The 13,025-nt window shown below is 35.9% G+C and overlaps 1 protein-coding gene across 1 annotated transcript in view; it reads left to right on the top strand.

The window, feature by feature from the left end:
* Positions 1-6,561, top strand: part of LOC138716255 (ATP-binding cassette subfamily G member 4-like) — a 125,837-nt gene extending 119,276 nt beyond the window's left edge. Inside the window, exons 8-11 of the mRNA XM_069849122.1 lie at positions 158-326; positions 3,334-3,434; positions 4,497-4,652; positions 6,017-6,561. Coding sequence (XP_069705223.1) covers positions 158-326; positions 3,334-3,434; positions 4,497-4,652; positions 6,017-6,418 — 828 coding nt within the window. The 3' untranslated portion in view covers positions 6,419-6,561. The remainder of the gene's footprint in view (positions 1-157; positions 327-3,333; positions 3,435-4,496; positions 4,653-6,016) is intronic.
* Positions 6,562-13,025: the final 6,464 nt, after the last annotated feature.

A 13,025-nucleotide genomic window follows, 5' to 3' on the forward strand; every position in this document is an offset into this window, starting at 1 on the left:
TTTATACACAACAAGTTAGGCCTACTCATACTACTGTATAATAATTTTAAGACTCGTAAACATTATTATGTACGTACATAGTACTGTTTAGAGAAAATTAAAAATATAAATCTGTCCAGGAAACTGAGATTAAAAATATAATATGTTCTGCTTGCAGGTTTCCCTTAGCATCCAGCTGTTCCATCATTTGTTCTCAGCTTTTCTGCTAGGAGGAGTGTACTTCAAGATTGGCGAAGATGCTACCAAGCCTTTCTCCAGCGTGAAATTCAGCCTCTGTGTCACTGTGTTCTTCCTGTACACACATGTCATGACTCCTGTTCTTTTGTGTAAGTAGGTCTATTATGTATATCCATTAACACGCAACATAATATGGTTGGTATCTGTTGTTCAGCAATTGACGATGATGTCATCCAGTCTCTTGCACTGCAATCTCCCTCTATCCATTACACTTTGTAGTGCCTGACGTAACATCAGCAATTTCCCTACTAATAAATTTCATTTTTAAGGCTGTTAACATCAGCAAGCATGTGATATTATAATATTCAGGAAGTGAGGCAACGAGACAAGTATTGTAAATCCAAGAATCTAACCTACCTAAAATTGTTCAGTGTTGTTGATTTAGCTGTACAATAAATATGTTACGACATTTTGAAAATAGGAAACGTCAAATGCTGCACTTGTATGTGTCTGTTTCATATCACACTTTATATCTGTAAGTCTACATCCAGTGACAATTCTTAAAATCTTCATCTTTGTCTATTTTACTCGTATACCCTTTTCTTAAAATTCTGATGTAGAAACTTACTCAACATCTCGATGCACAAAGGAGAGCAGAAATGTTTAAGGGTATATGTAATTGAAGGGTACACGGGAATAATGATCAAGGTCTATTTTAGAAAGTTTCGAGAAAAACGAATTTTAAAGTTTAAGCACTTAATACTTTGTTATGTGTGTATTTAATAGAAATTGACGTAATGGAATGTCAAGAACGATGATTTCTTATTACTAGCTAGACCACATGATAGTACTTCCTTTCTACTATAAGATAGCATTATTAACTCAATTTCGATTTTTGATGGACATTGATCGTTTTTCCCGTGTACCCTTCGTATGTGAACGACCACAAATATTATCATAAAATGCGTGCTCTAAATTTCTACAATTTTAGAAGAAAATGAACTCATAATTGGACAAAAATTACAAGGTACCACAACAAGACTTATTAGAACTTAAATATCTGATAAAGGTATAAAAAAAGGTTACTAATAATATTTTTCAAACCAGTTTTTTCAAAGTATGAAAAAAAAAATCTCCAGTTACATCGTTTGCTAACCATAACATTGTTATGGTCTCTCTGACATCTTTAATAATAAACACTTATTTCTGAAAAGTAGACTACTCTCAGATATGTAAAGTTGTTTATCTTAATGCAATTAATTTTTTATTTGTCCTACATAAAATATATTAAAATTTACATAATGTTACGTGACCTAATTTTCCTATTTTCAAAGAAATGGGCATTTTTGTACTCTACCTTTTGCATAAATGCATGTTAAATCAGTGTTCAAAATTTCGGAATTCTATCTCTAATAGTTGTGGAGTTATGAAATAATATGTGTGAAAATTTTCAAAGTTTGGAAAATTTAATTTGAAGTAAAAAATGAATTCTAAAAAATATTATTAGTAACCTTTTTTGTACTTTTATCAGATATTTAAGTTCTAATAAGTCTTTGTTGTGGTACCTTGTAATTTTTGTCCAATTGTGAGTTCATTTCCTTATAAAATTTTAGAAATTTAGAGCCTGCATTTTCTAATAATGTTTGTGGTCGTTCACGTACATATATCCTTAAAACTTTATGGTTTCTGTGTTTGTAAAAGTATTCCTTTCTTCTAGTGCTGTGTCTAAGCATAGAATACAGGGTGGAAGTGAAAATAACCCTGCAGATTTTCAGAGCGAATAGCTCATGTTGTATGTAACAAAAAACTATAACACTATATTGGTGAAACGTTCATAGTTTTCTCAAAAAGAAAATGTTTCTACAATTTGGAATTTCTCGTTGGAGATTTTCCTTCTCCACTCTGTCCTAGAGTAGTGATCGACAGAATTTTTGTCATCACACTTCTCTAGCTGAAGAGGCGAATAGAAGCCGAAACAGAGAAAACGAAAAATTACAAATAGAGTTTACACTCTTTAATACAAGTTTATGTTTTCGCAGAACATTGCCAAAGGTTTAATCCTTTGACTGCATTTGATATTTTTCCCAAATGTTTAACACTCTCTTACATGGTAACTATTGCGAGTAGGATCGTGATTTTTGTCCATATCGATAGAAAATCTAGTAAAGAAAAATGTATCCCTCTGTCATACTATTTCAATAGTGTGGACCGTTTTCATGTATAGTTAATTTAAAAACGCTTCAGTAAAGTCTCATTTTACAAACCTCTGGATCAACAATTGGCTCTCTTCTGACAAAAGAAAAATTTTACAGTCTGCGCAAAAGAAACCAAATGACCTGGAAATGTACAAAAACTTGCCCAGACATGTTCAAACATTTTTAACAAGAGCCAGAACAGGTCACATTGTCACTCAATTGTACCTACACCGATTTCACATTTCTGATAATCCTGCTTGTCTGTGGTGTAATAATCGTGAAGAAGATCTGGAACACATTCTTCTATACTGTCCATCCATAAACCACAAAAGAAGAAAATTAAACTCATCAGTACCAGTTGCAGAAGACACAGCCCTGCAGTATATATTGACTACACCCCAATTCTGGCTACTAGTAACAGGCATCTATAATGAACACCGATCAAAATACCCCTCATTTCTCATGAAAAACAACAACTGAATAGACTGCAGTGGTCTATAGTGGACTTTATGTTGTCAGCAAACAGCTGGATACATTAAGAAGATTGATAATTTAAAAAGCACTAATATCAAGCCACTGAACGATTGGAACAGATTGAAACATTGTAGCCAGAGAGGGATGTGGGAGGTAGTTCACTTAGACAGACAGACCTGAATTCGTTGACCTCTTACATCTGTGTTAGCTCCGATGTTTCTGGACTGCTGAAATTTCCAACTTAATTTTCTAATTAACCGTGCATTTAATCACAAAACATAATATAGGGTTTCTATTCATTTAAGTGTACCCTATCGTCCGTTTCAAGCTCTAGGATTATTTCACTTCCACCCTGTTTAAATGTTTCGTCTGATTTTATATTTATAACTTTGACTCAATTTAGAAATATTGATGGACCTAAATAAAAAATATGAGTGCCAGTTTCAGGAAATATATGACAACTGAATTAATGTGACTTTCTTCACAGTTCCAACTGCTGTCAGACATCTCAAGAGAGAATATTTCAACAGATGGTACAGCTTGAAGGCATACTACATGGCCATGACAGTTGCATCTTTCCCATCAATGGTAAGTCCCTCACCCTCAATGCCACTAATGCCACCAGGTTGTCTTTCGACATTTTTGATCTTCTCTTCAAGCACTGACTTACGTGTAACCAACTTATGAGGTTAGGGTGCTTATGAGGCCATATTTAGGGGGTGGTAAACTGCGAACTTGGCAGGGGCCGCTAAATTTCTGGAAACTCATACAAAAACTTGGTGAAATGGAACGTGTTTCTGGTGTAGACTAATTTATGTAATCATTTACGTTTATAATTTAAATTATGAAAAAAATTACATTATTTTTATGCAAGTACAAGAAGTAAAAATTAAAATAAATCCTGTGTATCTTTTATTTAGAGAGCGGGTGATAATTTCTAATGTGTTCAAGGATGTAAGAATTCCAAAGAAATTTCGCATTCAAAAAATCGGCAGGAAAGGTCCTGGAATAAATTTTTTTGGGGAGTGTAGGGGACGCAGATGGCATAATTATGACAGACTACGTACTTAAAAGAAGGTAAAACCACAGTCCAGAATATATAGTCACGAAGCTCAATACGTAGTAAATATGCATCCATAGGTAGTTGCTAACCACTAGGATCGCTACTATCGCCTCATTACAGACAATGCGAAATAGTACCTGCACAGTCTAGTGTTCCTAGCACCCTCACAACTCAAGCTTCGTGACTATATATACTAGACTGTGGTAAAACTGTAATGGGGGTAACCTACTATTTTTCATTATTAAGTCAACTTTAGGGAAAAATTGAATTGGGGTTGGAATGAATGGTTGGATGAGAAACAGACTGTTTCTTATTTATTTTGTTGAATTTAATTTAATTTAATTGTTGAGGAATGTTGTGGTAAAATTGAAGCTATGACATCGGATTTTTCTGGTGCACAAAAGCATTATAATATGCCAAAAATCGTAAAGAACGGATTTTTATTATTCTCATTACCTGCTGTTATCCAAACAATCACTTAGCCTTCACTTATTTCCCTAACATTTTATATAAATATTAATTGATATGACATAAGAGCTATTTACTTAACTCACAAAAGCTGTCCTGTTTTTCATTCATATTTTCAGATAAGTTTTGGATTTCTCTTCTGCCTGGTTTCATACTTATTATCAGAACAACCTATGGAAGTAACCCGCTTCCTATGGTTCCTTGCTTCCGGTCTGGCTGTTGGAATCGTGTCAGAAGGTCATGGACTGATTGTTGGCTCAGTTTTCAGTGTAGCGGTGAGATATTTTCCTTAAGTACATTTTTTTTTTTTTTGAGAAATGAAGAGAAGATAATGTTGAAGTTGAAAAATGTATTGTAGTACAGTACTAAACTTCTTGTAAGGCCACCGGCGTAGCTCAGTCGGCTAAGGTGCTTGCCTGGCAATCCAGAGTTGCGCTTGGGCGCGGGTTCGATTCCCGTTTGGGCTGATTACCTGATTGGGTTTTTTCCGAGGTTTTCCCCAACCGTAAGGCAAATGTCAGGTAATCTATGGCGAATCCTCGGCCTCATCTCACCAAATATCATCTCGCTATCACCAATCCCATCGACGCTAAATAACCTCGTAGTTGAAACATTGTCGTAGTAACCAAGTAAAAAAAACTGTCTTGTATCTCCATTCAGAAGTGTAGATATATTTGATACTTGTTATAAATAATTGATTAAATGGCGATCTTACTCGTGTTAATTATGTAAGTATGTGTATCAAATTTTCAACACACAGATCAATTTCAGATCACACACACTATTTGACACAACTCTTCATCACACGAACGCACCCACACAACAGGCAGCGAAGTTGAGATAGTGACGAGATCTAGTAGGCTCTGAGGATGGTGTCAAGTAACACCGAAACAGCTGTAAGCCACACATGCTTACATAATTAACACGAGTAAGATCGCCATTTAATCAATTATTTATATTCAAGTGTTAAAAGTAGTGTACGAAAGATTCAACATGGATCGCCATTTAATCAATTATTTATATTCAAGTGTTAAAAGTAGTGTACGAAAGATTCAACATGGATTATCAAGACAACTCTACAAGTCAACTAGTACACAAATACAGGTCAGCGCGCATCAAGACTATCAAAGCCTCACTCAACATCAGATTCAATCACACATGTTTAAACCAACAGATCACACCAAAATACGCACAAATACACATAAAAAACACCACACACATAGCTCAAAAAACTAAAACCCAAGCACCAGAAATTACACATACGTAACAACATCACATGGAAATCCTACACATACAACCCAAAAACCAAAAACTCAACACACTAGAACAATATGAAATATATAGACATACTAAAACACACCCTAATCAAATTCTCAACACACACATCAATTTCAGAAGACACACACACTATTTGACACAACTCTTCATCACACAAACGCACCCACACAACAGGCAGCGAAGTTTAGATAGCGCCGAGATCTAGTAGGCTCTGAGGATGGTGTCAAGTAACACCGAAACAGCTGTAAGCCGCACATGCTTACGTAATTAACACTAGTAAGATCGCCATTTAATCAATTATTTATATTCAAGTGTTAAAAGTAGTGTACGAAAGATTCAACATGAAACTTGTTGTTTCCAGAATGGTTCAGTGGTGGCACCTGCATCCTTCACTCCATTACTGCTATTGGCTGTCTACGGCATGGGGCACGGCGAGGCCATCGAAAGCAGGATGTCCTTCCTGATGAGTCTAAGCTATCTGCGATATGGTTTAGTAGCCGTTACAGACTCTCTGTATGGACACAATCGACCCCTGCTGAGTTGTATGAGTGGGGAATTTGAATACTGTCATTACAAAGACCCAAAATTAGTGCTGAGAGACTTGGGAATGGCTGGAACCACAACGCTGGGACAGATAGTAGCTGTGATAGTACTCGCCATAATCTACAGGATTGTCGCTTACCTTGCACTCCGATGCAGGCTTACCTCGGAGTTCTCAAACCAAGTTCTGAACTATATAGCGAAGATATTGAGGCATAAATAGTATTCACTTTTTTTTACTGCGCAGGTTTGTGCATTAGTTTATGTAGTCACCTGAGTCTAAGTCTGTCTGACTAATTGCAATGGGAGTAGAATTAGTGAAATCTGCTTCCACATGAATATTTTCTTCCTTTCTAGCTGGTTTCCAAATGAAATGAAACTTTATGAAATGACCAGTTGTGTGGACGCTTGTGTACTGGTATATGTTGTGTGTTTGTGCGTGCGTACGTGCAAGCAAATATATGTTCCTAAAAATACAATTTTATTACAATACCAACACAGTCTAGTATAAACAGTCACGAAGCTCAATACGTAGGCAATATGCATCCATAGATAGTTGCTAACCACTAGGATCGCTACAATCGCCTCACCACAGACAATGTGAAATAGTACCAGCACAGTTTATTGTTTCTAGTACTCTCATCACCTCAAGCTTCGTGACTATATATACTATACTGTGGTACCAGTACATTTCTGTAAGTATCCTGGGCTTTCATTTCAAAACTTCCCATTCTAAATAACTATTTACTTCAATTAAATGTAATTTAAACAAAAAAATACATGAATTTAGATATTGAAGGAGAAGTTTAAAATCAATGTTAACTGCATTTTAAATAATTGCAACTGCATTTTAGGTTTCACCCTCACTCCCCCACCCCCTCTTGAAATTTCAATTGGCACCCCTATATTATGATATTTAAATTTGAAAGAGTATTCAATTGTGGACAGTGAAAAGAAACGGATCTATGAACCAACAATCCCGTTCTATAAAGATAAATATAGCCTGTCCCACATTGATGTAATAGGTCTGATGGTGGGAGCACGAGGTACCATACCCTCCTTCTCTGCCAACAAATGTAAAAACCTGGGGCTAACACACAGCATTGTGAAGGAAATAGCCATTAGTGCCCTCAAAGATTCAGTTCAGATATTGAGAAATCATTTGTATGGGAGTGATAATGAAATTTCAAGTTATCTTAACCGATGGCTGTTGATTGGTTTAGATATCAATGCCAATCAATCCGTACTATTATTTTTCTCGTGGTATATGGCATTCAAATCATTCTAACCTATCTGATGATATTCCCCCCCCCCCCCTTCTTAACTGTGAATGAGCACAAACGCTTCTTAGGTGTAAATTTTTCTGACATTTTGCATATTCGATTCCCTAACCGTTTCAAATGTATATCATTTTACCTTTTAGGTGAGTTTCCAAATTATATGTAATACACTTTGTCAAATCTGGCAACCTTTCCATAAGGGAAGCTAAATTTATTATTATATTCATCTCATTCAATCATTCTCAAATCCAGGTGGCCAGGCGACGATAGAAAACAACAGATGTGAGAACAAATGAATGAGATGTATAAAAAAACTGAATACTCTTTCAGATTTGAATATCATAATATCGTCGTCGTCTTCCTAACAAGTATTAGGCCAAGTGGCCTGTTACGGTCTCAAACTAGAATTTTCAGTCCATCTCTTCTTTGGACGGCCTAGAGATCTTTTGCCATATGGATGGTAATGAAACAGTGCTTTTGGAATTCTGCATCGATTCATTCGTTCGAGATGACCCTTCCACTGAAGTTGATATTTGCTGATGAACTGCATAATGGGTTCTATTTGAAGTTCTTGCATTATGTCCTCATTTTTTTTATGATCCCAGCGAGTATATCCAGCTGTTTCTCTCATAAACCTCATCTCACTTGCTGTTATTCTACTGACATCTTTATTCTTCACAGTCCACGCTTCACTACCATAACTTAATACTGGCTGTGCTAAGGTTTTATACAAGCCGATTCTTGTGTGTCTTTGTACTAGTGAAGGTTTCATGATTTTATTAATGATCTCCATTGTTTTATTATATTTACATATTTTTTCAGCAATATCTACTTCATCATAAGGTGATAGTGTATAGCCAAGGTAAGTGAAGGTATCATAATATAAGGGTGCAATTTTAAATTTCAAAGGGAGTTGAGGGGGTGAAACCTAAAATGCAGTTAACACTGGTTTTAAACTTCCCCTCAATATCTAAATTAACATGTTTTTTGTTTAAAATAAATTTAATTGAAATAAATAGTTATTTAGACTGGGAATTTTTTTATTGAAAGCTCTCTATGTTATTGAAATGTATGAGATTCGTGAGGAATAGTTTGTTATTTTAAAAACACAGACTTTTACATTAACATGTTGTCTTTGTAGATTCATTTTGAATCTAAAGTTTGGAAACCAGCTTTTGTGAATGAAATATGGATTTGTTTAATTAAAAATCAAGTATGTCTTAGTCTTATTAATTGGAAGTTATCATGCAGCACTATTTCATCTTTTTGTGTGGATTACGCAATACAGTATATGTGAATTGTGTTTCATATTAGTTCAGTGCTAAGATAATATTTTGTTAGTAGATAGAGTGCCTTGTTTACATACTGTGTTACAAAAGATTGCTCTAATTTCACAACATTTTATCTCTGTAACTACTAACGTCAGAGCACTGCAGTAAGTGCCAATAAACAGGTAAACTCTTTAAGATTTGAAGGGTACACGAGAAAAACGAACAATGTCACAATGCTGTTAAGGATGATGTCATTATTTAATTCACTGTATTACTACAAACACAGTGTTATTTTTACCAAAAGTGGTAAAGAAGAATTAAATCCATGGATACACTAATCATTTCCTTCATTTCAAGTAGAAACATCAATAAATTTTGTAGTTATATACTGAAATAGATCACTATCTCACCTTTAATGGAATGTGACATTGTTCGCTTTTCCCGTGTACCCTTCATTTGTTTGATGCCATACAAGTTCTCCATACATCTAGGCGATATTCCAATTTCTCCCACACTCTGTGCAGCGTGTTACCATTTATTACCTGCACCGCAGCTGTGATGCGATGCTGTAGCTCCTGCAGGTTATTGGCCTTTACATATCCCACAGAAAAAAATCACAGGGGTTAAATCAGTTGAGTATGATGGCCACTTCATCAAGCTTTGGTCTTTGGCAGTGCAATGGTCAATCTAATGTTAAGATACTTGTGCACAAGGTGATGGAAGTGAGGTGGCGTACCATCTTGGTGAAAAAATTAACTCGTCTTCCTTTCGTGTAGTACAACAGAGAGACAGGCTGTGAAATTCAGGACGCAGAAAGCTCTGTGAGGTTTCGATAGCACCATTTTCTAACAATAGCCAGCACGTGTGCATGTGGGATCTGTAGGCATAATAAACTAGAAGATATTATCTGTCTATTGAGATTAACTGCGTTTTTACAGCTTACACACTTTCCGAAATAAACCGTATTCAAACTGAAACAATTTTGGGACACGTGTTGTTAGCGAAAAAAGAATACATTTTATACTGGTGATTTATAACAAAATATAATGCTACAAGTCATATTCAAAGTAGGCCTAGTGAATTTTCTCAGCATGAACTTTTATTGGTTATTAAAAAATCACAGTCGTTGTACGTTGTGTAAACTTGTAAATATTAAATTTAACAATAAGATGAATTTAGTTACATCCGATATTTTTATTTAATGTGGTTGTCACATTTTTATAGATGCAGATTAACAAATAAAAGTCTGTTTTTCTAATCTTTCTGAATTTATTGTATCCATTTCAGGACACGAACAGTAGGCCCAGTATTTCGGGTACTGGTATAGATATTGCATTCTATCTCTGCCGGAAATCATAAACATCTATGATGTTAGTACAAAGTTCATCACTGTACACTTAAACATTAAATTTCTTTTCGACGCTATGAATGAACAAAATAACAACTTCGCCATATCTTTCAGCTCGCGCTCCATTTTTGATAGTGTACTACTTGCCGGTAACAAGAACGAATGCCTAACGCTCGGCTTATTGTGTTCAAGGATTTGTCGCTTGCGAGGCTTTTACCCATCATGCATGTGCACTATCTATCGGATTATGCTATGAACTACTTAGTGCTCGAACTAAAACATCCGATGCAGAAGGATATTAACATTTTTTGTTCATTGGATTGTGCTGTAGGATGGTTTTGGTACTGCTCTCCAACCAGGGGATAAACCGTGAAAGGAATGTGGTTACTATTGTGTCATGTATTGGAGCGAAGTAGATAGATAATATGATATGATATGATATATATTTGTCATTAAGCACTTTCTTCCGGTGAGATGGCACTTCACATATTTGTATACAGTGCCATCCACCTTATTACATAGCAAATTTATGCAAGTCATAACTTACTTCCGTCTCTTTCACTTATGTTCTCTTTAAATGTATCTTGTCACGTCTCCTTCACCGGCCTATCCATCTATATTTCCCCACTTCTCCATTGCTGACCCCCACCTTATATCCTCCCCTCACTCCACTTCACTTCCTATTGATATCCTTGTCCCACCCCTACTAGTTTCTTGTATTTTCCCCCACTACTTCTCTTCTTTTTACTATTCGCCTTTATTCCTTCATCACTGCTACCTGAATCCGCTCCATTTTTCTTCACTTGCCTTGTCGTTGTTTTCCCCTGACTCTGCAACTCACGTACGCGCCTTGGAATCGCCTCAAAATGCTGGAAATGCAGGAATTTTGACGCGTTTGTAGATTTCTGCTACGTGTTGATATTTTCTCCTCAGATGACGTCGTAGGCTTTACTCGATCGCATGAAGTTGCTTCTTTCCGCATTCCATGTCTGTCTGATGAACTCCGTGTCGTGCTTGCCTTGCTATTTTCATGAATATTTTCATTTCCAGTGCTCCTCGACACTAATCCCCTAATTTTCTTCTTCAGGACTCTCCTATTCCTCTCCATTTCTTCCGAACCTACTACCGGCTCCTTGATGCTTTCGAGACATTCTTCAACACTAAAGATCAAATTGTTAATCTTTAATTTATCACCACACAGTCTTGCAAATTGACCACTTTTCCTAGCTTCTTTCAGGAAAGGGACCAAAACCCGTCTTCTGCTCCTTACTTCATAACTCCAATCTGATAGAAGTGTTCCCTAGCAACCTTCTGCTTCTCACGATCTTATCCTTCGTTGTCATGCTCTTGAATTTCACTAGTATAGGCCTAACTTGATCTGGATTGCGATTTCGATTTCTTCTCCCTATTCTAAATACATCCACAATTTGTCCGTCGCTCAAATCCATTCCAAAACACTCCCAGCACACTCCTATTATCTTCTCGTATGTTTCACCACTATGTTCCTTTTCCATTTCTTCTACTCCAAAAAATATCAAGTTTTCTCCTCTTTTCCTCCTCTAAGTGCTCCCATTTGCTTTTCAAACCTTCATTTTCGTGTTGGATTTCTTCCACCTTCTTCCTCATCTCCGCTATGGTCTCCTTCAATGCTACTAAATCTTGTTTCATTTCAATATCCTCCATTTCACTCCGGCCTCTTTCACTCATTACACAGGTCAATGCCTTTGCTACGCTTACTTCCACTGACTTGCACAAATCAACCTCCACACTCAGCTGCTTGCTTAAGACTGAGATAGATAATATTAGAGTTATAACGTCAGTTTAAAAACCATGCGCTCTCCTGCATATGTTATTTCCTGTATGGAGGGATTAAAAGACCAGGAGATTAACAGTGATCTAATTTTGTAACTAGGGTAGTATAAAAATGTGTATATCAGTGTTATGGTTTGTACTTTGAGAGATAGCCAATAGAGATACGAGTACCCACATGTGTGACCTTATGACATCAACATTCATTCACAGCATCACCCCACTTCGTTTCATTCCCTGGAGACTTTCTCGTGGTTGGAGTACAGTAGCTCATATCTTTACAGTGTATATGGAGATGTCACTTTTGATTGTTGAAGTTTTGTTTCAGACCTTAAAAGTTATTTATATGTTCTTCGTATTTACAATTTAGTAGTTTGCTACCTATATGCAACCACAAAAACAAATAAATTTATCTCTTGAAACAGATGTTGCATTAATTTATAGAAACGAAACCTTTACTGCATCAAATCTAATATCCTTCATCCTTTTCCATTTTCCTTAATTAGTATGGATAAAATAATTTAACAAGCAGAAAATTTTATGCAAATCTAGTCTTTCAGGTAAAGCTTCCTGTAAAGCAGATTTGAATAATTTCAAGGGAAAAATTGTTCCAGGGCCGGGTATCGATCCCGGGACCTCTGGTTGAACGTACCAGCGCTCTGCCAACTGAGCTACCCGGGAACTCCACCCGACACCGTCTCAAATTTTACATTACAATCCTCTGCTGATAATGTGTGTATATTCTTTAGAAAACCATGATAATATCTTTGAAAAATATTGGAGTGCAAGAGGTCAAATGACTTTATTGTCAAACGCCTGGCATTAGAAAACAACAACAACAACATATTCTTTAGAAAGTAATTAAAATATAAGCAGGACACTTTTTTAACACTTTAGTACAAAATTATCTGTATTATGCTTTAAATTTAAAAGTGCTTTCTTTTAGTATTTATAAACTTTAATTCCCTACATTTTGGGAATAGTTTTATCTATTTCTCAAAAACGTTGTTGTGTTGTATATGTATTCACTCTCGGAACAACTCTGATTACATTGTCGTAATAAGAAGTTCATGTCTTCTATATTACCTTTAGTCTCTCAAACAGGTAGAAATTAGAGTAGGT

This window comes from Periplaneta americana, chromosome 2 (genome assembly GCF_040183065.1).
Source record: "Periplaneta americana isolate PAMFEO1 chromosome 2, P.americana_PAMFEO1_priV1, whole genome shotgun sequence".
NCBI lineage: Eukaryota > Metazoa > Arthropoda > Insecta > Blattodea > Blattidae > Periplaneta > Periplaneta americana.